The sequence below is a fragment of the Haliotis cracherodii genome, unplaced genomic scaffold, assembly GCF_022045235.1.
Source record: "Haliotis cracherodii isolate W230 unplaced genomic scaffold, xgHalCrac1.p SCAF_12, whole genome shotgun sequence".
NCBI classification, from domain to species: Eukaryota; Metazoa; Mollusca; class Gastropoda; order Lepetellida; family Haliotidae; genus Haliotis; species Haliotis cracherodii.
Window position 1 is genome coordinate 27,203,386 of NW_027266267.1, and position 25,977 is coordinate 27,229,362.

At 39.6% G+C, this 25,977-nt stretch overlaps 2 protein-coding genes across 3 annotated transcripts; one reads left to right on the top strand and one right to left on the bottom strand.

Moving 5' to 3' along the window:
• Positions 1-1,070: 1,070 nt before the first annotated feature.
• LOC139457738 (hepatitis A virus cellular receptor 1 homolog) lies at positions 1,071-10,452 on the bottom strand. Its single transcript, XM_071239089.1, has 5 exons — positions 10,383-10,452; positions 5,048-5,368; positions 2,579-2,875; positions 1,662-1,784; positions 1,071-1,264 (listed from the first exon to the last, which is right to left on the bottom strand). Exons 1-5 carry the CDS (start codon positions 10,450-10,452, stop codon positions 1,182-1,184), a joined length of 894 nt encoding a protein of 297 aa, XP_071095190.1. The 3' UTR covers positions 1,071-1,181.
• A 3,260-nt stretch (positions 10,453-13,712) lies between these two features.
• LOC139457739 (uncharacterized) lies at positions 13,713-24,836 on the top strand. 2 transcript variants are annotated; one of them, XM_071239090.1, is made up of 4 exons: positions 13,713-13,930; positions 17,921-18,256; positions 22,597-22,890; positions 24,231-24,836. In XM_071239090.1, exons 1-4 carry the CDS (start codon positions 13,876-13,878, stop codon positions 24,383-24,385), a joined length of 840 nt encoding a protein of 279 aa, XP_071095191.1. In that variant the 5' UTR covers positions 13,713-13,875; the 3' UTR covers positions 24,386-24,836. The 2 variants fall into 2 exon arrangements, with proteins under 2 accessions (XP_071095191.1, XP_071095192.1); XM_071239091.1 differs by having other exon boundaries at positions 17,921-18,208.
• Positions 24,837-25,977: the final 1,141 nt, after the last annotated feature.

The following is a 25,977-nucleotide window of genomic DNA, read 5'->3' on the forward strand; positions in this document are numbered from 1 at the left end:
TGACAAACCAATCAGACTGAATATAGGATTCGAACCCACAATTTAGATTTATGGAAAAGCCTACAGTACAGTAACTCTGCACAGCGCAGTGAAGAGCCTTAGAAGAGGTGGCCAAAAGCGTCCACTAAATATCTCAATTGTGTACATTTAGTAGTTCAATGTTCTGACATAGCAACAACGTTAACACACTGTGCACTTGTGTCCAAAACATGATAGACCGCCTCCGTGGTCTAGTGGTGGAGCAGAAGGTCCGGGGTTCGATCCACGGCCGCGTCATACCAAAAGACGTTAAAAGATGATACTTGTTTAATTGTCACCCTGAATGGCGCTCAAAATTAAGGGGCTAAAACAAGGACTGGGCGGCTCGGAGTCAGTAGACAAGAACCATAAAGTCGGCATTAGTCTGGACTAGTACAAGCAGCCATATGCATGTCGCTATATAAGTATTCTTGCGACGTTAAACCACATTTCACCTTATCTATGCATGTTATCCATAAATGCAGGGATGCATTGATTTTCTTATCGTTATGGGCGCACGGGTTGATCCTCACATTATCAATCACTTTATTTTACGGTCAAGACTCGATTATTCACTGGTCGCCGATCGTCCTTGATCATTGCATGAAAAGAGAGTCAGAAGTTACCTTTAACATTATATAGCTGAACATCTAATAGTTGTGTTGGGTAGTCCTGTGCCATGCCTGTGAGTGAGTGAGTGAGTGAGTTGGTTTTAACGCCGCTTTTAACAATATTCCAGTTATATCGCGGCGTGTCAGCTTATTGTGGGAGGAAAGCCCGAAGTGATGCAGGTCTCAGACGTTTACCACTTCGGTGAAACCCACGAGCACGGGTATGGTGCTGACAAACCTAGAAACATAATCGGGGCGAACCAGGATTCGAACCCACAATCATAGGTTTCTGGCGTGCCCAAGGGGCCATGCCTGTGAAGCATACCCACTTGATGATAAGGGATGGTAATCAGCATCAGAAATAGAGACGAGAGAAATGGATTGTGCAGTGCACGGTTTTATCAACAAAATGTTAGTCCAGCTTTCGGAGGAAATGTTGAAATACGACATATGTTGTTGGATCCATGGCACCGTTTTCTTCCCGATAAAAGGAAAATTGAAACCTAACCGTTAACCTTCACATCGGGTCCTGCCTACGGAAGTGGCACCTGCCTACACAGATTCGACATCCAGCTGCACAGCTTGGTTAAGGTAAAAGTGGTTTGTTTCTTCCGACTGCATGATGGCTGCACTTTCTGAAACAAAATCGCCCATATCACCCTCGTCATATAGAGCACACACACACACACACACACACACACACACACACACACACACACACACACACACACACACACACAGTGAGTGAGATCGTTTTACAGTATTCCATTATATCAGGGCGTGTCAGTATAATATGTGAGGAAAGCTCGAAGTGATGCAGGTCTCAGACGTTTACCCCTTTGGTGAAACACACGAGCACGGGTCTGGTTCTGACAAACCTGAAAACATAATAAGGGCAATCTGGGATTCGAACTCGCAATCGTAGGTTTCTGACGTGTCCAAAGGCGGTAACTCTGCATCGCAAATTGCGGCGCCTTAGACGACTCGGTCAACACACAGACACCTACACACCTACACACACACAACACATACCTTCCTTCTGTTTGTTTCTACGTTTTGTCCACAATATGAGGATGGCTGCTGTGAGGACAATAGCTACAGCAGCGCCACACACTGATCCAGCAACCAGATAAAAGTGTTGTACGTCAGGGTCTCCTGTAGGTGCACAAACATCATCTTGAGAATCTTGAAGTGATGATGTGGGATGAGAGCTCTCCAACATACAGCTTAACTTAAAATATTAAATATATTCTACGATGGATAGAAGACGGTACGAATCACGACATCGTGTGACATGTGAGCTATGATCATATAACTGTGAGGTAAGTGAATATAAGTGCATCCACCACATTTCCAGGCCTCTCATTTCGGTAAGCCTACACGAACCCCTGGATCCTGTAGCTCTTGCTCCCTTACCATTCGTCACCACTCGCCCCTTTCCGTAGCCTGCAAGAAGAATCGCTATTCGGCTTGTCCAGGAATAACACGAGTTGGTCACGAATGGCTATCTTACATTACTTGTCTTTAATGTCATTAACATTTTACCGACAAATCAAACGCCGAGATAAGGAAAAAATGGAAATGGGTAAGGGAGGTGGACACAGAGACATCCTTTCAGTCAAAAATATTTTTGAGGGCTTTCTTTAGCGTGTCAGTGAGATTTTCAGTGGTGAAATTCTCGCAAACGCTATCGTTGCCAATGAGACTGGCTGCCCGGTTGTTCATATCGCCAACCAAAAACTGAGGTCGAGTTGTGTCTCGCATTCTGATTGGTCCGTTTGACCGAGTAGCGTAGCAAATCAAACTGGCTGAAAATCAAGAGCAGGTAATTTGAGATTGGGAGAACCACGGGAAAGGAACTGAAATGGGAACCCTAAAGATATAGAAGAATATGTAAATGTGATTACAGTTTAAGGCTAAAACACATGATTAATTTCCGTGTTTTGTACCTTTCCCGTGTTCCTCTGTAATATTGTTTCCAGCCGTGTGACTTGTGTTTAACTTTGTTGGCGGAGTGTGATCAGGGCTGGTTGCAAAGGGCGACCTTCGTGTAGATAGATATGGTGATTCATGTTTTGCTGTCAAGGTTGATCTGCTTGCAGAGGTCGACGGTGAAACATCATGTCTGACTGTGAACGTTGCCCTGCTTGTGGAGGTTGTGGGGAGGGAAGATGTCGGTATAGATGTTGAGACAGGTGTTGTCGGCAATGACGGCGGTGATTGCAAAAATGCTGAAGAATTCATTCCTGTCGAAATGCATTTAAGAACGTGTTTGCTCTTTGTTGCCAAAATATGTTAAAATACCTGAGGCATTTGTACATACTTACTTAGGGTCCACAAGAATTAATACTACAGTCAGATAATCGGAGCGAGTCGGGATGATTCAACGTTAAGTTTGTATTAATAACTGTGAGGGTTTCGGGTACGAGATTAATAAAAGGCTCATCAGGTGATCAGGTTCAGAGACATGACTGCGTGGTTGCATGTCACTGTATGCCAATTGCGTGGACCAACGCTCGTCATGTCTGTCACTGGATTGTCTGGTCCAGACTCGATTACTTACGGACCTTCGTCATATAGATGGGATATTGCTGAGTGTGGCGTTAAATAACAGATAAACAAATAATGGTTATTATGCATTATTATGCCTCAACGGGAAACTGCCCAATCAGAACTTCTTCCACAATATGAGTCTGTGTACCGTTAGTGACAACCATCTTGGATTGTTTAACACTCACCTCACATATTTCACATGAAAATTCTGGTACGGAAATTCATTAATTGTGCAATTTTAAAAAAAAATGACGTTCGTGACTATATTGATAAAGATTGTAGTTCAACAAGGTTTGGCCTCTAAGGTTTGAAGAGTAGTCTCCCTTTGAACCTTGGCGTCACGGCTGTTAGTAACACGTTTTTATTTTTATATGACCTGTGCGATAAAGATACCTAATTATATGATCTTAGTGAACACATTTCGGCATAATAAATCTGTTTGGTGTCTTAATTAGTTGCCGTATACGGTGTCATATTAGGTTAGCAGAAAAACATTGTGCTCGGCTGACGAAAGACACCATAACTAACAAGCATGAAATACTCCTATCCCCCGCCAATATGACACATCCGGTTGTGTGCAATGCATTAGCTCCTGTGAACTATGTTGACTAGGCCTTTTGTAAATGACCTAATCTGCAGCACTCAGTTACACTGTTGTATTTGTAATGAGTTGTGTTTCTGCATGAAGTTAGTCAGTGAATGCAACAACTGTGTCCATGACACTTTTGGAGGAACATACACTCAAGCAATGCAGAACTTACCAACAAGAAAGGAAATGTATTCAATACTGCGAGATGACATTATGTGCCAAGTTTGGTGAAGGAATATGGTCCGGTTTTTTTAAGATCTGCTCCGGAAACGAAATGTGACGGACGGACGGACGGACGGCTCCGATTCCTATATCCCCCTTCCACTTCTTGGCGGGGTGTAATAATATTACAATGATGTAACATAGAAGCACTCTAAACGTATACCTGTTTGGATTTGGATAATACAGGTCAGGCAAAATATAGTCTTATAGTCTTATTATCTTTTAAAGGTCACATATGTATGTATTCATCTTCAATCACTTGGTTACAAAGTGGACATACACGTGGACATATTGATCCCAAACCAGCTACCTTCATCACCTTTCTTAACATTCCTGTTCCAAGTCTCGTATAACCGTTACGTTGGAAATGATCAATCACAGAGTGAGAGTGAGGGAGTGAGCTGGGTTTCAACGCCGCTTTGAATGGTATTGCTCTTATATCGCGGCGTATCAGCTTAAGGTGGGAGGAAATCCCGAAATGATGCAGGTCTAAGACCTTTACACTTTGGTGAAACCCACGAGCACGGGTATGGTTTTGACAAAACCGAGAAACATAATCGGGGCGAACCGGGATTCGAACTCACAATCATAGGTTTCTGGCGTAACTAATGGACTCAACTCTGCACGGCGAATTGCAGCGCCTTAGACGCCTGGGCCCCCCGTGCTCCCAATCAAGTCCAGAGGAGACAAGTACAATGACAGTTTGACACAAAACCCTGATCCCCATCAACTCTTCCTATGATACGAATGGGTCAACAGGCTCCTGGTCACCTATAGCGGACACAGGTCGATATATTCTTTAAAATGTCCAGGAAATTTCATTATCATACTCATAAACTCATTTAACTACACATTCATTTCGATATTTGTTTCTTAGACATTTCAGATCTCTCGCTCATAGGCTTCACCAATGTGGTAACCGTCTCAGACTTGCATCACTTCGGGCTCCCCGAACATCATCTTTCGTGATATAACTGGAATACCGATCTTTTAGTTGGTAATGAGCAATAGTTGCTGTGTTTGTAACAGACAAAATATTTGAAGTGTCACTTGCGTATTGTGATGTTGTTGCTTTCCCCCTCCACCACGCACCACCACACAGATCCGTCGTCGAGGTGGGAGTCAATCGTGAGGGTCACGTTGTGTTGGTGGACGTCGCAACTGACATTGACCCGCCCTGACAGATACTCGCTGTACAAATCTTTGTTCAGTATGGACGTATCGTACAAAGATGAAGAAGATGGGGCTGTGAAGAAGATGAGGTCCCCGTTACGGAACCAGTAGTCGTCGCGTGCGTCCCCCGTGTTGTTGCAGGTCAGAGTAAGGGGCTCCCCGTGTGTGGCTACTGAGGGGGCGCTTGTCAGCTCTACAGAACCTGGTTAGGAATACACATAAGTATTGCCTGTTGAAATACGACATAAGTTGGTGAGCCAAACAGCCAAATTAACTAATGAAATATGACCACGAGAGGCGTGTGGCTCCAATATTACTGTAAAATCAAGAGTGATTGTGGCTGCCACGTTACTATTAAATGCTTGTGGTCCCCATAGTACTGTCATAGTGTAAACACTCGCTTAATAATTCATATCAAAATATGCTTAAAGCGTGCAGCCAGCTTATGTTAAATAACTTAATCGTGTCTCTCGCCTTACCCCGGTATACTGCGCTTACGGCATACAACTAAAGGTACCGTATGACATTGGCCATCTATCCCCTTAAGTATGACACTTGCAGTATGTCCAAAACCTGCAATTCCTCTATTATATTGATGTAAACCCCTAATATTAAGTTATCATTACCCCTGATTGTTTTTATCGGATATTTTGGTTTCTCGAACCGAGAAAACTATGTTTGTGTTATTCATTCTCTTTTTCATCTGGTCTTTGTTGTTGTACAAGAAAAGAAAACCAAAATAGTGCTGATTGATGTATCTTGTACCGAGCCATATCTGTAGCTGGTGTGTGTCTGTGTAATTGTTCATTTCTATTGAGACCCACTGTGTCTTTGTGTATCATACTGACATTCCATGTCGATTGACATATCACAACATAGACAAGCAGTGGGTACATTGACAGTTCATGTTAAATACTCATTTAAGTTTCTGTTTCTTGCACTTATTTCCATATTTCGATGTTTGTATAATCTGCGATTACCAATTTTCTTTATTTTTCTTCTCCTCTGCTGTGGAGATGTTCACCCTCATCCTGTACCTAAATACCTGAACGACTTAAATATTATAATTTATAACCTATATGTTCGTAGTCTTAGGGAGAAATGAAATATTTTTTATGCACAGAATTTGGGTCGTACGATGTAATTTGTTTGTAAAGATATTCGAAACAATGACATACAGATCCCCATTTAGAAAAGACAGAACAACACGTGGTGGTGGGGTTGCGGCTTATGTTAAAAATAATCTATGCGCTAAAATTATGGGAAATTTAGAACTTGCCGAGCTTGAAGCGATATGGATACAGGTTAAATGTAAAACTCGAAATTACTTAATTGGTACATTTTATATATACCATGCTGATAAATGTGTCCATTATTGGAATTTAATTGATGAGTCAATCGGGAATGCTGTTGATCTTAATATGTTTACTATTGTTTCTGGCGACTTCAATCTAGATATTCTATGCGAAACCACTCAAAAGATTGAACATTCACAAACTATGTACGGATTAAAACAAATAATTACAGATCCTACACGTGAGTGAGTTGGGTTTAACGCCGCTTTTAACAGTATTCCATTCATATAACGGCGTGTCAGCTTAATGTGGGAGGAAATCCCGAAGTGATATGCAGGTCTCAGACGTTTATCAATTCGGTGAAAACCACGAGCACGGATATGGTGCTGACACACCTAGAAACATAATCGGGTCGAACCGGGATTCGAACCCACAATCATAGGTGTCTGGCGTGCCCAAGGGACGCAACTCTGCACAGCGAATCGCGGCCACCCGTGCCCCAGATCCTACAAGCATAACCCCTAATTTTAAAACTCTGATTGATTTAACGACATTGTCGGAGGTATTGGGAGTAACATACGCCTATTTGCAGATGATACGTCCATATATGTCATCATTGAAGATCAACTCTCTGCAGCAAATTGTATCAATAATGATTTTGCAAAAAATTCAAACTGGGCCCGAAAATGGCAAGATGATTTAATCCCGATAAGACCAAAACTAGAACATTCAGTCGCAACGTCGATTCTGGTTTTACACCAAATTTATACATGGAGCGTACTATTATTGATGAAGTACAAAGTCATAAACATTTAGGAATTACTCTTTAATCTGAGAGTTCATGGAAAATACAGATCAAGGAAATCATTAGAAAAGTTAGTCCAACGATCAACAGCCTAAAGAGTTTTAGATACGGTCTAACAAGAAATACGCTTGTAATTATGTATACATCGTTTGTCCTACCTAACGGTACGAACGAACAATCATTGTTACTCAAGAATTTATATTTGGACGCACTGATGGGGTCGGTTCGTGGTACCAGTCATGTTAAAATTTATAACGAAACAAATTTTCGATCTTTAACATGTACAGAACGAAGTCACTGCTTCAAATTGATTACATTTTACAAAATGAAAAACGGTATTTCACTGTATATCTCAACAATCTCACTCCAAGTCAAGTCTCTGATAATAGCAATTATAACCTTCGAAATAGATCTAACATACAAACAATCAAATGTCGAAACTCAGACCTACGCTAAATCGTTTCTTCTTGATACGATTAACCTGTGGAACACTCTACCCGATGAAGTAACTGATGCTCGCTCATTAAAAGAATATTTATCCTTAATTAATTGTTCTGATACAATTATTAATAATTTAGACTTAAATACGGTCATAGATCATGCCAAATTGTCCACTGTCGCCTTACGCTGATAAGTTTAGACGACATGTATCAGGCATACCAGACTCCACTTGTTGGTATCACTTTGAAGACGCAATTCACTTTTTCTATACCTGTCAAAAATACGATAATATCAGAAACACTACGTATTTCTACACACATGGGTATGATTTAAAAACGATATTACATGGCAGTAGTTCAGTCAGCAGTTCTACAAACATGGCTATTCTTTCAATCAGTTCACGATTTCATTGACAAAAGCAAAAGATTTAAGTAGCTTCATTTTATGCATGTAGTAATGGAAAGACGCATTATGTTATTCCAGAGACGCCACTTGCTTCGATGTATTGGCTTCATGTATTTCATTTGTGCATTATATACCCAGCTGTTAGTTATTACCTGGAGAGATATTTACATAAGCAAGTGTTACTTTTTTACCGATCATTTGAAATAAAAATATGTTTAAATCATCTAAAAATATAAAAAATAGTATTCAAAATTATATAAAATACACAAACGTATCTTTACAGTCAAACCTCGGACATCTCACATAAATGGCAGTAACTCACTTAGGTTGTAAAAACATGCCGCGAGACATAATTCAGACATTAGATGTTTTGGGCATAATAGTCACCGGATGCGGGTCGGAAAGCGCATGTTAATTTACCAATTTAAGAGTAACTGTTAGTCAGCTTGGTATTCCGAGCGCTGGTGTAAGGACGACCTCGAGCAGGATGTGCCGCTCGTAGGAAACGTTCTGAGGTTGAGCTCGCCTCATGTGTGCGCACATGCCTGAGTTGGAAGGTCCGCTCATCGCCGTGTTTGTGTTGTCAGAGCAGGTATTCCGCTCATTGTGTATTTGTTGTTCATTGTCTATATGCATAAAACGTTCCGGGACTGTGATGTCGATTTTGTCATTGATTCCCCCAAGAGCTACTTCTCCGTCATCATGCGCGTTGACAACTTAAAAATTCATATAACAATATAAAAAAATATTCAAAATTTATAAAATACACAAACGTATCTTTGAGATTGACACGCTGATCTATAACAATACAAGTCAAATAAACGACAGCCTTTTTGTTTGTTACCTCAATCCACTATAGGTAGACATAAGTAAGGTAACCTATGATAATATTGTATCAACCAGTGTTTTATGATTATTGTTTCAGATTGTTTTAATGGTTGATTTAAAAAATGTTGAATGTGTGTTATGATCATTGCCTTAGATATCTCGAACATTGTATATTTTCAACTACAGATAGATAGATAGATAGATAGATAGATAGATAGACAGATAGATAGATAGATAGATAGATTGTCTTTATTTCCTCCAGTACTGAAGATACGTTATATAAGATACATTGCGTTGGTTCATTGTCAAGTTTTGTTCAATGTATTTTTGAATCTTCGATAACGTTTGAACACTAAAGTAATTCCAACTATATGTGTCAATGTGAAGTAATTTCGATCACCAAAATATGAAAATAATTATTCCTGATCAACATCTTGATAACCGTTTGATAAATAAGAAATCTAGTACAAATATCAGCAAACATCGTAAAGTAAAATATGTCATGAATATGTGCAGATTCATTGCAAGCAGTAATGCTGGACTTATTTAATAGTCAGTCAGGACATGATGAAATACCCGTAACTTAATGTTTGTAGCTAAATGCAAAACGCTCGTATTCTGATACTTTTTGTGTATAATGTATTTATGTATGCTTATTGGATATGTTTATAAGAGAAATTGAAGCGAAATGCTATTGATTTATATTCTGCCATCATGAGAAGTTATGTAATTAGAAACCAAGACGTTATGGCAGTCATCTGTAATAATATAATTTAGAAATATTTATATGATTAATTGAATTGAAATGTTTATTGATTGGCACACTGCTTCTAAATAAATCTTGGAACGTTAGCAACTCTGATATAATCATTTATCCTCAATTCATCTATTCTATTTTAAGGAAAAATAAACGTGAGACAACACGTTCGCAGTAATATAAAATACTTTAGGTTCCCATGTCTCGATAGAATCATGAATGCTTGTGGTCCCAATATCAATATAGAAGCATGGACGCTTGTGGCTACAATATGAGGCATACATACAGATACATACATGCATACATGTGTGACATACATACATACACACACACACACACACATCTGACATACATGCATACAGATTTGACCTACATACAAAGACACACAATATTTGGCATACACACAGACACACGCACACATATATTTGACATACACACAGACAAACAGAGAGAAACGGAGAGATATGACATGCATACAGGGACGTGCATACAGATTTGACATACATACATTGTGATACATACATATAACTTGACATACTAGTATACAGAGACACACACACAGAGATTTGACATACATATACTACTTCACAAAGAAAAACATCAAACATCATGTAAACTTCAAAGTTAACAACGCTAACATACAAAACAAGATGTTCGACATGAAATTATTTCAGGTATTACTTACAAGTTGCTAGCAGGAGAAGCTCCCCGAGTAAGAGGAGGGATAAGGCACACTGTAGGTTGAAGACATCCATTGTTACACCTGCAGATGGTTTTCATCAAGGTGAAACCAGTGCACTTGAAATGTGGAACACCGAGATAGATACGTAGTTATGTTGTTGTGCGAGACATACCCACCGCACCACAGTAGGTTATCCGCGGTATGTGAAGGTATATATACCCGTTGTGTTGATGATACGGAGACAATACCATTTTCACTATCCAAATTACATATGTTCTGAAGGCAGAGTTCGTTGTACAAGTCCAACAGAATCATTGGCCTGTGTGTATGGTTCACTATCAAGCAGTGATAACACCGGGTGTTCGCACAAGTGTGAGTGTACCCTGCTCCACCAGTGGGACCCGCTACACACGCACACGCACACACACACACACAATGAAAACGCTAAAGGTGATTAGCTCACCTGAAATTCCAGCAAAACATTCGTTGAATTCACATTGAAATGAAAGGTGGTTGGGACTGCATCACCACTTAAGAATAAACACAGTCCAATAAACGCAGACAATTCATATTGCTTACATAATGTGATACCAAATCAGAGAAATCCAAACTACAACGCAAGCATTCCAAGAACTCCAGAAGTTTCTCACAAAACACTCCTATCTCACAAAATATATAGCAACTGCCAGTTGCAGCATAGGATATGTTAGTAACAGAGTGTTCTGGTTATCATAAATTTCAATTCTGCAATATTTTCATTCTTTTTATACACTGGAACAATACGCTGATTGATAGAGGGGGGCGTCAATATCACAAGTTGCCCGAATGTTTGGCAAATCATAAAGTGTAGTTTCTCCTCTGTAGGGAAGGTACCGGGTGGGGTTTCAATTAGACCTGTGAGTAGCCGGCCTTAAAAACGACAGAAAGACAAGATTGTCTAATTACATTAACTGTATAACGTAACAGATTCAAATGTGCTCCTGTTATCAATATACAGCAATAACAGGGAGGCGAATGTCAACATTTACCGTTGAATACCGTCTTTACACAGCCCACCTGAAAGCAAGGCGTCCTGTGAAGGGTATCATCCCAACAGTTTACCATAGGCGGCAAAGATCGGGATTGGCAAGGCAACAGAAGGGATGGGCTATGGGCCAATGGCGTTACACAATCCTTACAGACGAATCAACATTTTGTCTCCCAGGGAAACATTTCTTGACCATGATCGGTAGGGGGCGGTAGTGTCATGGTGTGAGGCGGTATCACCGATGGCAGGCGAACAGATCTGGTTATTGTGAATGGACATTTGACTGCCCAGCGATACGTTGACGAAATTTAGCGTCCTGTCGTTGTTCCAGTCGCTCGAATTTCAGGCAGAAAGTTTCAACTGCAAGACGACAGTGCCAGAACACATTGTGCCCAGGTCGTCACTGATATATCCGACGAGAGGGCATACCTACTTGGACTTAAGGGCATGGGCTGACACGCTAAGTCCCGTGACATAGCCCCAAAAGAGCACCCGCCAACATGGCCAAGATTGGAGCAATGCCAAGGGCAACAATACACCAGTTTATCAAATATTGATCTACACGGCGAAAATAATTTAAAGACATTTATCGTCATTATACCTTCACTAATATTTCATCAGTTCCCTTATTTTTGTCAGACATATAGATGTCTATAATTCTATATTCTATATATATCCAACAAGCTGAAGTGATGATTTCTAAAAAGAGTCCATGATATCAGTTATGATATCAGTTATCAGTTATGATATATCAACACTCCGACTCACGATGAACAAGGCTGTTGTCAACAAGGCTGTTGTGAAGCCGCTTCAGCCGGGTCACAAACCTTGGACCGTACTGGCATCAACTCATATAAACAAATGTAACTTCGATACATTTTCAAAAGGTATACGATGTCAGCATAGTTTTTATGTCTATTAATGAAACATTGATTGCTTGTGTCCATGTATTTCATGTTATTAAATTTATTGACCCAATAGTTAGGTTATCTACAACGAAAGAAACAGGAATGAAAGTTAAGGGTTAATTAGGTACGTTTCTCAATATTCAGTTTTTGTTCAATGTTTGGTGCATGGCAGACTATAGCTTTTAATCACAGTTGCTAAACTTTACACTAATCGACATAATAGCCCTGTCCTTAAGAATTTTAAATAATTGAAGTCAAACACATTTGCAGTCTCTAAAGTGAATGAGTGAGTGAGTTGGATTTAACACCGCTTTGAACAGTATTCCGATTATTTCACGGCGTGTCACGTGGAAAGAAAGCCTGAAGTGATGCAGTGTCTGAGACGACTACCACTGTGTTGAAACTCACGAAAGATCAAAGGTATAATGCTGACAAACCTAGAAACATAATCGGGGCGAATCTGGATTCGAACCAACGAACATAGATTTCTGGCGTGCCCAAGGGACGCAACTGTGCACAGCAAATTGCTCCCTCGTGACCAGGCTTTTGGGGGTAATTTGAACATCGAAGTTGGTGTCCATGGCAGTAAACGTGCAGAGCTGTCGTTTGTCATTGCATTGTGTAGATGTGAGTTCCATCGAATCGAAGCATTGTCGGGCCGGTAATAGGCTCTTTGTGGCCCTATTATACATACCTTAGAATTAACACGGATTAGATAAGTTTAGAGCTGTTCTGCATTTAACATTATAGACGGCGTAAGGGACCGACGATTTCATTTTTCTGGTGTGTGTGTGTGTGTGTGTGTGCGTGCGCGCGTGTGTGTGTGTTGGTGGGGTTGGGGTGGCTTAAGGCTGAATTGGCCCTGAAAAAATGAATCATGCCACAAATATACATAGGTTCATAGTTTTAAGTTAAAAATATCTGGTTTTGCAGGTGAAGCTGAAAATATATCTTATCTTGATACAAATACCCAGCCTCCCAAATAATGGAATTCTTAACACACTTCTCAAATGCAATGTTAAACAAGATTAATGTTTGCGCTGAGCTCGTAGCATTACATAACGCTGAACAGCCGTCATATTGATAATACGAAGTTTCCCGCTAACCTTCTGGAAACATTATTTCTATTCATTAAGCATGTAACGGTTGACTTAACGTCGAGGTAGTGGAGTTCACCTACGTGCAGATGACACATCACAAGAGGTATATGTTTGATAACGATGTGTGAAGCAGAATATGTCAACACTTGACACAATTTGAGTGTTGCGTTCATAGAAAACGTGTATATGTTTACATAGACAAGCGTAGGCGCATGGCAAATATGAGCATACAGAATTGTTGTATAATAAGCTTCTCCGAAATGAGAAACAAAATGTTATCATTTGCTACAGATTCACATTGGATGACGAAGAGCTCTGGTGGTGTTTTAGGAAAGCGTTTGCATCAAGAATCCCTACCCGACATCTAACATGACAAGTTTCCAGATCTAGATAGATGTGTGAACATTATGGTGTCGATCAAGGAGCCTGTATAGTCGCGTGTCTTTCACTAAATATACAACATGTGTGTTAGTACGCTAATACTTGTATGGAGTGTACTAGCGATACTTACAAAAGGTAAGTGTGTGGGTGCTTGCGTTTAGTGTGAGATTAGTGTGATTTACATTGGGGACCTTCATTCATGGTGCGATGGCATTCTTTTCCAAAATAGACGACAAAATATCTTTTTTTCATTAAACATTTTTTGCTGGACATGCCGTCTGTCTTGCAAATAGACATGTTATTCAGAATTGCTACCACCTGTAACAAATGTTATATTTGGGATAACACTTTCTTGGTACAGATTCTCGTACTTTTTTGGTCCGAGTCCCGTCCGGAATTCGAACCCACACCGCCAGAGTGAGGCACCTAATCGCCAGTACACAAAGTCGGCGATCTAACTCACTCAGCCACCGAGGCTTCCACAAAAAATGAAAGTCCAACAACTGGTTGTCAAGATCACGTACTTTGAGTACCCCTCTGACAAGTGTGAATATGCACGGCTCCGAAAGCTATGAACACACAATGCCATTTAGAAAGTGGTCAAATGTAAGATATGTACAGTTATATTTTGGGATATATTGCTACCATCTTTCGGATAAAAACATGAACCAGATCCATATAACAAAAATACTTTCACTAATTTTTATTACTCAATGAATCCTTTTTAGTAGAGTCATATCCCTGGAATCCGTGACCACTTTGTTCCTACCTTTTTTCATGATGGACTTGTTTAACTGGCATGTTTAACTTAAAGTTTAGCCCCCATGACCCTCTGGAAAATGACGACTAACTCTGCCAGAACGCAAAATTCAAAATGGCCGTCGACGTCATTTTTAATAGCATGAAATAGTATATCTCTGGAAGAATATCAGCCACAGACACATATAAGGTGTCTAATTCCACTAATTTGAACATGCTAAATGAATGTTGAATTCCAAGATGGCCACCGGAACATATCATATATCTCGAATACTAGATGGGCTACGAGAACAAATGAGATGTCTTATCTAACTAATTTTAACATGATAAAACTATTGGAATGGTTAATTTTATCCTTGGGATCATATTTATCTCAATATTCAAAATTGTCACCATATATGAATTTATTTGGGTGTTTGAAATACTTATAATTATATGAGGAGGTAAAACTGTACTAAGAACTACAGAACGCAAGTAAAAAGATGCTTTGGAAACTCCTTACACTTATTCACTACATGAGTCATTGCATGATCTCTCATCACTGCCATCATCAGAATCACTAGATAGATCACTGTCATTATCGTCTGCTGGTGAGATTGCAGGTACGGTAATTGTTGAAGGTAAAGCAGGCTGTGTGTAATGATCAGGCAGGTAAAGGCCAGGATCACAATGCCAACCATGACCTATTGGAGAGGGGTGCAAATATACCAACTAGTTTACCCGTTCAAAGTGATGGCGGAGACTGTCCAAATCAGGGGAAATACCTGAACCCTTAAACCTCTTGTAAATGGCATAGATGAATGACATTTGGATGTGGAAGGGTGCAATGAATGGCAAAATTTTGCTGAACTGAACCGCCTTCTCACTTTTCAAGTCCAGTAAGAGCAAGTCGACCGGATAATCACCTACAATGATTGCGGAAGGCATCTTTTTTCATTAATTGACTTAGCAAGTTTGCACATCACATCATAGAGGATGGTCTTACTAGGAGGGTCAGAATATGTCATGTGGTATATTGCGCGGCTCTTGACATGGTTGTGACATGTTAGCATGAAACCCTTTTTAACCAGGCACTTGCTGTTCTTCTGGCTTTGGTCTTGAGAGGTCATCTTGGGCTCTGGCCAGTGCATGAATAACACCACGTGTCCTCTGAGTAGATGTGTCCAAAAGAATACTGTTGTTATCTGTCTCTGTCCTGATGGGTGGCTCTCCACGCTTAACTGTCTTGTATGGATCAATCTTCTGCATTTCACTTCCAAGTTCCTTGAGAGAGGCAGAGAAAGATGAGGCCAGTTTTGCACTGGGAACTGGACGAGTTTCATGACTCTCCAACGGTTTCGAATCAAAAGATTCTGGTTGAACAAACAACATGTTAGTGCGGTGTGGTTAATCAGCACCAGTGAGTGTGTCACTATTGAAGTCATCATTGTCTACTATAGCCACAGCAGTTTTGCCTTCAGAAAGCTCGAAAGGACAATTCAATGAATGCTTTAGGTCAGTCGCTACCCAGAAATCCTGCAGCATAAGAACATCATTGTAGCTGATGCCAAAATCATCTTTGTGCATTACATCAATGATCTCCCTACGTTTTGTCAGATCATGTAGCATGACTGACATTTTCGTCTCAAATGCAGCGTGTTTTCTGGTGATGTAACTTGTGATGACAGAAGCAATTGAACGGACAGTTGGACAATCATCAATGACAGCCATCTTTGGATGCTTCTTCTATCTCCAATTCATGGATGTATGGAGGCCAGGGGTCAGTGTTAATGCTCATGACTTGCTCCTTGAGTCGTGCTGCAACATTCATAGCTAGCTGATCATTGCTGACACCAAGTGAATATATTGCAGCCTCAACATATGTTCCTCCTGCTGTGGTGTGATCATAGACCAGTTCACTCTGATTCTTCTGATTGCGTTGACGAAACCCGATGCTTTCACAAAATTCTTTGATCAGAAGATCTTGAAGTAGCTTGATTTAATTATTGAATTATGCCCAAAATTTGAGATGATGCCTTAGTAATCATTCAGGAGACTTTGTACGGTAACGAATTCATGATCTTTGAAAATTACTTCATGAACATGATTGAAGAAAATACTCTGTGCTTCTCAGAGGTTCATCCGTTGAAGATGCTGAGCGCTTTCATCAGTGATATCCTTATGGTCACTATTAGCACTACAGAAGCTTTATTTAGATCTATTACTACAATGCAGTGACTAATAGGCACCTGAATCCGAATCAAATATAGCAAAATGTTTTCCTTGGCATCTGAAAATAATATATCCTTTGCAGAATTTATTATAACTACCTTAGCATTAAGTTATTTGCTTTAACATTCACAATCAGTTTTTGGTCTTTGATGTTGTGCTTCAAACAAATTGTTGAGGTCAAACAGATAATTTCCCCTCAATCCTTAGATATTGACCAATATCACATTACAGTGGTATTGGATGAAGATGACAGATAGATAGGGCATATACAACTATGTACATTTAAATTCATACCAAGATCATTACTATCGGTTAATCATTTCTTAAGGTATGACAATACTATACCCAACTGTTAAAGAAACGCATTACTAAAAAACCCAGCACAATTAATGTTTAATACTTTAGCATGATCAATTTTGGTCGTTACTAATAGTTTTGTTAAATTCAACATTTCAGCTTTTATCACCTACAAAAATATCTTTCAAGCTCATATAGTTTCCAAGATATAACCCTTCAAAATTATCCGGCACGCGCATGCGTTTCTTTTGTAGTTGTGTATATACCTTATATCCTACATTGTTGGTGACCATCGAATATTGAGATAAATATGATCCTAAGGATAAAATTAACCATTCCAATAGTTTTATCATGTTTAAATTAGTCAGATAAGACACCTCATTTGTTCTTGTAGCCCATCTAGTAATCGAGATATGATATGTTGTTTTTCAAGATGGCAGCCGGCGGCCATCTTGGAATTCAAGGTCAGAATTGCTTCTAATGTAAAAAATAACAATTCCAATGGATTTAGCATGTTCAAATTAGTGGAATTAGACAACTTATATGTGTCTGTGGCTGATATTCTTCCAGAGATAAACTATTTCATGCTATTAAAAATGGCGTCGACGGCCATTTTGAATTTTGCGTTCTGGCAGAGTTAGTCGTCAGTTTCCAGAGGGTCATGGGGGCTAAATTTTAAGTTAAACATGTCAGTTAAACAAGTCCATCATAAAAAAAAGGTAGGAACAAAGTGGTCACGGATTCCAGGGATATGACTCTACTATTTTGTAGAAGTCATTACAAGTTGAGAAAGTCATGTTGATAAATATCCTCATATTTAACAAAAACATAACAACGTTCTTTTATTTTCGTATCAAGCTGATAGACCGTTTCTGACCATTGACCCTTTAAGGGTTGAGAAAGGTTCGACCTTCACATTGATATGCACGACGACAGAAAAATATATTTGGTACATCAACTGGAAGAGAAACGCCAAGGATATTTTCGGCTTGGGCCCAGATACGGGTTTGGCCAAAACAAATGATGACTTCGAGAGCTTGAAGGATCGAGTCGTGTACAGCATAAACCCAGGGAAGCAGTACAATGTGACCTTGACCTCTGTAACGGAAGCGGATCATGGGTCATCGTGGACGTGTCGGGTCAGAGGTGAAGACAGCAACTCGGTACTCTTGATGGTTGGAGATCTGCCTTTGGGTAATTTACAAGCATTGTCGTTCTGGTTTGGCTTCTGAACTCTGTCTTTGCAATGTGAAGTGATATGGGGATAAACGTCGCGTTCATGATTATTTCACTAATGTAGGGACGTGCCTGTACGTGTGTGTGGCTGCTTGTACTGGTACGATTTTACAGTGCTAGCCCACTGAGATACCATGCCGCAGTTAAACATGGATACCCCACTCAGACACAGACATACCGATCGGTCCTTGCTTGGCCCCGTAATGCCAAGCGCAGGTAGGGTAACAAGTACAATCTTTCAACGCCTTTTCGTATGACGTGGCCGGAGATCGAATCGTGTACAACATTCCAATTTCTACACACAGTGCAACCAAATTGCATAACATTCAACTAGAGTTGATTGTCTCTCCAACAGAATGTAAATTCAGAAAATTGATAAGGCATATGAACCGCCTCGCCATCGAAGAACGTGCTGGTATTCTAAGTTTGCTATTTTTTTTACATTAACTGTAATATTGAAGCACACGCATGTGGCAAGGAAAGTCTATCAAGCGCCCTTGTTTGAAATCTAGATCTCCAATAATTCATATCATTGTAAAAACAGGTATCCTAACAATGATACACATATGTCATTTATGTCAAAGTATACAGTAATTCATTGAGAATTGTCCGTGAGTGTAATTTACCGATAAAAATCCCGTTGAAATGGTCTGGGTTTTCTTTCCTCAAAACAAAATTGAGGGAAGTGGTCGTGATTTCGAAAGAGTTCATGCGCAGACTGTTTCAAAGATTGTGTTACAATACGAACGACACTTTGGATTATGTACCTTGAAGAAATCCCGGTTAAGCCCATATATGTTTCAGTGTCATTCGTGATAAAAACAAGTTCGGGGTGATTGACATCGGACATTTTCAAAGGACAAAATATAACAGATGGCGAAACAGCTCAAACAATCCTCAAATTGACATCGCTCAATATCCGACATTATCATTAATATTTTATTGTATTATTAACAAGATAAAACTAACGTACTGTCACTCAAGAGTAGCTACACGTAAATTTAATCAAAGTCGTCGAAACGTTTTTCATTGGCAGCGAGTCTATTCGACAAACCTATATTCGATCACTCGTAACTCGAGCGCCATGTCATACATCGATTCGTTGTACAATCACGCAGGCCGCTTATGTTTTCTTCGGGTGTTATGATGTGTTGTTAATAAAAAGATAAAAAGCTTGAAACGTGATGTAATTGGACAATTTTAATACTTGAAATCTCAGGTAGTGTGGAGTGGGCTTTATTTAATGCAAGGAAACGATAAGCTAACCTTCGCAGGTGAAAGAAGGAAATATTATCATTAAAAAAAATGTTCTTTGATATTTTTTTCTTTTTATAAATTCGACTTTACACCTTCGTATACATGAACATTTAAAGACATACGTGATAGTTTATTTCAAGTAAAGTTCCCATTTCATTCTATTCTACAAAAGAAAACGTATGACATAGATAATGGTCATAGGTGAATGAAACTATTGGAATTATATATCACAAAGGGGAAAGCAGAATATGAAACTGTTCTTAGAAAATAAAACTTGCAAAATCGTTAATATAAAATTAATGGTTTTCAGTCATTTTGTTTTTCCCTTTTGGCCTAGCTACAGCATGGGGGAACAGATTATGTTGAATTATGTGCCACGATACTTGTAGAACCACCTTTATATATTTCCTTAACAAAAACATTAGTTTTGAGCAAAGGATAATATTCTCGCGCATGGGCCACACTTTTTCGCCCATTGTCGAAATATTTCAAAGTTTAAGTTTTCGACAACATTTGTTTTTATTTTTTCTTCCTTAGTATGAACCTAGGAAAACAGCATGTTGAATTTTGGAAATACCTTTGACCGAGACCGGTCACAGCATGGAGATTTTCTGGACAAAATGGTTTCCAGAATTAAAATGGGACGTGTTTATGTTATTTAAACTTGTTCAATAAACACAAGAATATGCATTCATCTTGCTCCTTGACAAGATGTTCTTATAACAAATGTCATTAAGGATACAAATAAAACACAAAAACACAGCGCTATCACTATCCCCTACCGCGGGGCACAGACGAATTTTGTCTGTTCGCATAGTAGTGACCAATGAGGAAGTTAATGTCAACAATAAAAAACAAAACAGTCCTATAAAGCCTAAGACGAGATAGGCACTAGGGTCGCTTTATGTCATCAGACAAAATGATGAAATGTGATATTAATACACACAAAAGTCCCTTTCACTGGGAAAAAATAATTTATATGACCAATTTTGGAACTCAGTCTTGACAAGTATCAGTTAGATAGGCATGCAAACTTTCATTCCTGTCTATTCAGAAGTTTCTCAGAAAACTTGTCCCCATTTGATGCAGTATGGACTCAGTTGGAAGTCTGTAAAATATAATTTACGATACCTTTTTTCTGAACTCACATGAGATGGTGACCAGTGACATCTGTGTGTAAATTTCATTTCTCTTACTCAAATAGTGTTTGAGAAAAATTACCCCCATTGAGAAGCGGACGGAAATAAATTAGACCTCATATCCATTGCAGAATGTTTGAAAAACGAACCCTACTTATGATAATATATTCCATTTTCTGAGTAGATATATAATCATATTTGATCAAATATACCATACATAATTAGATGTCAGTTACCTTGTCCAATCACAGCATGTTACATGTACACTAGACCCACGAAAAATACTATTTCAGTAAACTAATCATTGCGCCATTATCAGTTTCAATGGAAGGAAAAACAAATCGAAATCGAACTATCCAGCACATCGAATCCATAAGCGGTTAACCCAAATGCGAAAAGGTATTGCTGTCATCATTGTAGAAGTTATGTTGATATTTTCAGTAGTTGTATTGTGTTTGTATCGCGTGTACCATCGACAGCAACTAGGGCTAAGGTACAGATTACACACAACCAAATGTTTTCCCATAGACTTCTAGAGTACCGTTATATCTTTTTTAAAAATAACTAGGCATTCAACAGCCATTACATTTACATATATGCACAGTATGGCCTTAAAGCTGCATAAAAAACACAAATTTTGGCTAGGTTAGTCAGCTCCTTTTCCGAGTACAGGAAGCTGAACACACCAACCCCAGTTCCGCACCAAATGTCGCCTACTTGAAAATATTTGTGCTCACATAAAGCACAAGTCATCTTGTTAAAAAGTCAGCACCAAATATTGAAAAATATGGGCAGTTTTAATTGCTGGATGGATGTACATTTAAAAGACATAAAAATCTTACACAATATCATCCAATCACAGCCTGCAGATGTCTCTTGATCTGCGCTGATTGCTCCCCTACGAAAACCGCACTGTCACAACCAGTTCTGATTAGGTGTAGTAGAACCTACCACATGTGATGCCGACCTCAACACAATTTGTTTACAATCACGTTTAGATGTCGTGGCCACACTTTTGAAATCTCTTCTTGCGACAAAATGTGAAAAGGTTAGGCTGTTTCATTCGCACGGTTAGGTAGTTTGATCAATCCCACATGACTCTTCGCCATTTCATATGATAAAAAGCCGCAGTTATTTGTCTAAACGGGCGAGCATTTAGGACAACTGGTAGACAATTCGTGGCACAGCTATGATGCGAATGTGCCCTGTCGATCACTTCGGGCTTGACCATTCAATGTTTATGTGTTGATCATGAACTTCCTGCCTTTTAATAAACATTACCTTGCTTTAATGTTCACGATCATAGCTATCTTTCCATATCTTAGATTTGAATATTTTGTGTAAATCAGCGTCATAAACAGAACGACAATCTGCATTCGCCTGAAGTTCAAATATTGCAGCAAATGGTCACAATCCATAGCACTGTATTAAATATGAGTTACAGGATATTAAAGCTGAGATGATTAGGGTGATGATGGTTATAATTTTTGCGCACTCGGTGTTTACCATCTTAATTCACAGATTAAAAGGGACATTTTCACGGGACTATAAATGGTCCCGTGGCACCAAGAGGGTTAAAACTGAGATGATTGGGGTGATGATGGTTATTACAATGACGTCACAATCAAATGACATCACTAATCTCTGTGCCACTAAAGCTGGTTAGCTGTACATTGTACGCTGGTGACACTGGTTAATACTATTTGCAAACCTTTATAGTTGGATGAATGATTTTGGAGGATACATTGAATCTCACACTTGTGTCATTTTTTATCAAATATATGAAAACTCGTCGATGAGGCCGCGTTTTAAAGCTTTACCGGGTCGTCTTCATATAGTCGGTATAAAAAGTAACTCGAGTGAGAATCACTATGTATGAACCATACACTTGTACACTGACAGTTTCAACAACGGTTCCACCATCAACCATGGCTACTTCAACTAGTCCGACAACAACCATGACAACAACGATGAACGTGACAACTTCGACCAAATCGTCGACGACTACAAAACCATCATCTACCACAAAGACACACGTGGCTACATCGACGACCGTGGCATCAGAAACTACAGCAGAACGTTCAACTACAGCAGAAAGTTCAACTACAGCAGAAAGTTCAACGTCAACCGAATCAACAGTACAGACCTTTTCCAATGGAACGTCCACACCTATGACAACTATCCCAATTGAAAGAGGTGAGTGAGACTTGCCCCAAATCCATAAAAAACAACAAATATTGGAGGGAGACTATGTTTCACGATAAGTCCCCCATTTCCAGACGAGGTCATAATCCTTTGAAAGTAGGACTCTAAAACTTAGGACTTATTGCTTTGATCTATGTCAGTGCCAATTATCTTGCTGGCTTCCATTTACGCATCGCTATCTCTGTTCCTTTACCTATCAGCGCTAATTACCCCCGGCCTCCCGTTTACCCATTGTCCATTGCCATTTACCTATCAGTGATAATTTAGTCCTGGCTTCCATACTGTCAGCGCTAATTACTGTAAAGTGTTGGCTGCTAATGTCTAATGCTAATTGCCTTTCAACGTCAATTATCTGTTTGGCGTCCCTTGTCAAGTTTCCACCTTTATTACTTTTGTTGTTCTTGTACAGTCAAGTCCCGCTAATCCGACATGGTTGGTTGCATATGATTTTGTCATATGACTTCTATACCTGTAAAAAATACCATAATATCAGAAACACTATGTACTTCTACACACATGGGTATGATTTAAAAACGGTGTTACATGGCAAAAGTTCAGTTAGCAGTTCTACAAACATGACTATTCTTAAATCAGTTCACGATTTCATTGTCAAAAGCAAAAGATTCGAGTAGCTTAATTTTATGCATGTAGTAATGGAAAACTGCTATATCTTATTTCACAGACCCCACTTGTAATGGCTTCATATATTTCATTTGTGCAATTAGTATGTTTATGTTTAGCACTATTTTACATATAATCTGATATGTAACCAGCTGTTGTAAAGTTATTACCTGGAGAGGTATTTACATAAGCAAGTTTTGCTTGTTTACCGATCCAGATTTCTTTTGAAATAGAAATATGTTTAAACCATATGATTATGTCGGATTAACGAAATTAAGTAGTATCATCGTTTGTGATCGAAAATCGGACAACTACACGATAAATAACGATACAAACGCGTAATAAAAAATAAAAAATAAATATTCATATTGTTATGTAACATTGTTAGCGGAATATGTTTTCTAATCATGCAACTTATAAAACTCAACACAAAACTGATAACGTAAAGCTTAAGAAAGCTTTCTAAGTGGCTAACTGGGACTTCCTGTTAGGCAATTATTGGATTATTGGAATCCTAGATTCACTAACCCCCCCACCCACTCCTCGGCCACACAAACACCACCACACCACACACACAGTGCTAGCTTAATTTGCATCATGTAATAGTATTGTGTACATGCCATGATAGGCAGGTCGAAAACAAAATCCCAAATCACTGATACAGTTGATTGTTATTACAAAACTAGGTTTAGTCTTGTTTCTCATTTCAGCCGCCCGGAATTCAACGTCTCCCGCTACCACCAGCGGCCCAAACTTTGACTTCGCCTTGATAGCAGCGGGGGTCATTGGCGTCATCATCCTTCTGGCCGTGGCCTTCTGCATCGCTGTAGTCGTCAGAAGACGCCTGAGAGATTCCTACATGTGATGGTCACTGAACCACTGAGACATTTATGTGATGCTCTGATCAGACGTTCATTATTTACTATTTAGTGCTACTGAGGAGGTGCGTATGTGTGTGATAGCTAATGGGAAATGAAATGTTCCCACCGGCTTATGTTGGTTTTTTTGTTTGTTGTGTAACGCCGCACTCAGCAATATTCCAGCTATATAGGCAGCGGTCTGTAAATAATCGAGTCCGGACCAGACAATCCAGTGATTCGCACCATGATCATCGATCTACGCAATTGGGATACGATGACATGCATCAGCCAAGTCATCAAGCCTGACCACCTGATCCCGTTAGTTGCCTCTCACGGGAAGCAAGGGTTGCTGAAGACCTATTCTGACCCGTATCTTCCCTGGTGCCACAAGCTTGCGAATATATCTTACAATTTAACAAAACATTTCGGTTATAGAATAGTTAATAAATAAAGAATATTAGCCGAGTGTGTTTTCGTGTCGTAAATATCATATAGTCGTAATATATATTTTATCAAATATATGAGCTTTGTGCCAGCGTATTATACACATTGTTTTAAGTTCCTTAAGACATATTGCTATTCATTACAATCACTTTAGAAACTAGTTTGGAATACAAAGCCTGAATGAGCACCTCATTTATGATATAATACCATGTTAGCCATGTTTGTGTAACATTCGTCCATCGACAAGCCACTGACGAATGTTAAGCGTAAATATTTCAGCAAACAGGCATCAAATCGATGTACAGAGCTTACGAAAAGTAGATCTTCCCAGGTGTTGAGAGATACATGTTCTTGTCCCCACTCCTTTTGCAGCACATCGTCCAGTTCCGCTGCCATAGCGAGTGGCCTTTAACGTCGTCTCCCGATCATGTCTCACACGTGACCTATGGGGAAGATGTCAGGACGCATGGCTGGACATTCCTGTCTGGTGTTATTTTGATGCCCGGGTGTGTGTGTGTTTGTGTGTGTGTGTGGGTGGGTGGGGGTAGTCAGTTGTGATACGTGAACTGTGTGCACGAGCGTAAATCGGCATGACGCGCTAACGACACAACTATTGGCGCCTCTATGTTTTCTCGGTAGTGCTGTCCAGAGACCCTTCCGTGGATAATTAGTCACAACGATCTCTCCCAATATCAACTTCCGGTTACTGTTACTTCTATTTTCTGGCCGCTGCACACGGCAAACACGTACGGCAGTTGACATTCTCACGATCTTACCAAACTGAGAAAGACATGTTTTATTGACTGCACTGATTGTACAAACTCCCGGACGTCTGATGAAACCTCCAGGACGTTTCCGGACGTCTGATGAAACCTCCAGGACGTTTCCGGACGCCCTCGGACGTTAAAGGGGCACTGATCTAACGCAATTCCCCGGGACTGGTTGTTGCCTTTGTTATTGTTTTTTCCCAGTGAGTACCCGGATGTAGAGCAGAAATCTAGACTAGCTCGCGACCTCTGTTGCGCCATTCGTAAGCGCATTAGTCACTTTTATGGATACCGGTAGTAATAAGAGCGTATGGTCACATTGATCAACAAAATGTAATACAGTTTTCGAGATAATAAGGAAATGTAGGCATCTTAGTGGGTAGCAT

Excerpts from the sequence above, each read along its gene's own strand:
- LOC139457738 (XM_071239089.1), bottom strand. The coding sequence starts at position 10,452 with ATGGATGTCTTCAACCTACAGTGTGCCTTATCCCTCCTCTTACTCGGG. Across the intron at positions 5,369-10,382 it reads GCTTCTCCTGCTAGCAACTT|GTTCTGTAGAGCTGACAAGC; the intron begins GTAAGTAATACC and ends ATTCCTAACCAG. Across the intron at positions 2,876-5,047 it reads AAGCAACAACATCACAATAC|GAATGAATTCTTCAGCATTT; the intron begins GCAAGTGACACT and ends GCATTTCGACAG.
- LOC139457739 (XM_071239090.1), top strand. The coding sequence starts at position 13,876 with ATGTGTGTTAGTACGCTAATACTTGTATGGAGTGTACTAGCGATACTT. Across the intron at positions 13,931-17,920 it reads ACTAGCGATACTTACAAAAG|CTGATAGACCGTTTCTGACC; the intron begins GTAAGTGTGTGG and ends TTTCGTATCAAG. Across the intron at positions 18,257-22,596 it reads GGTTGGAGATCTGCCTTTGG|TTTCAACAACGGTTCCACCA; the intron begins GTAATTTACAAG and ends GTACACTGACAG.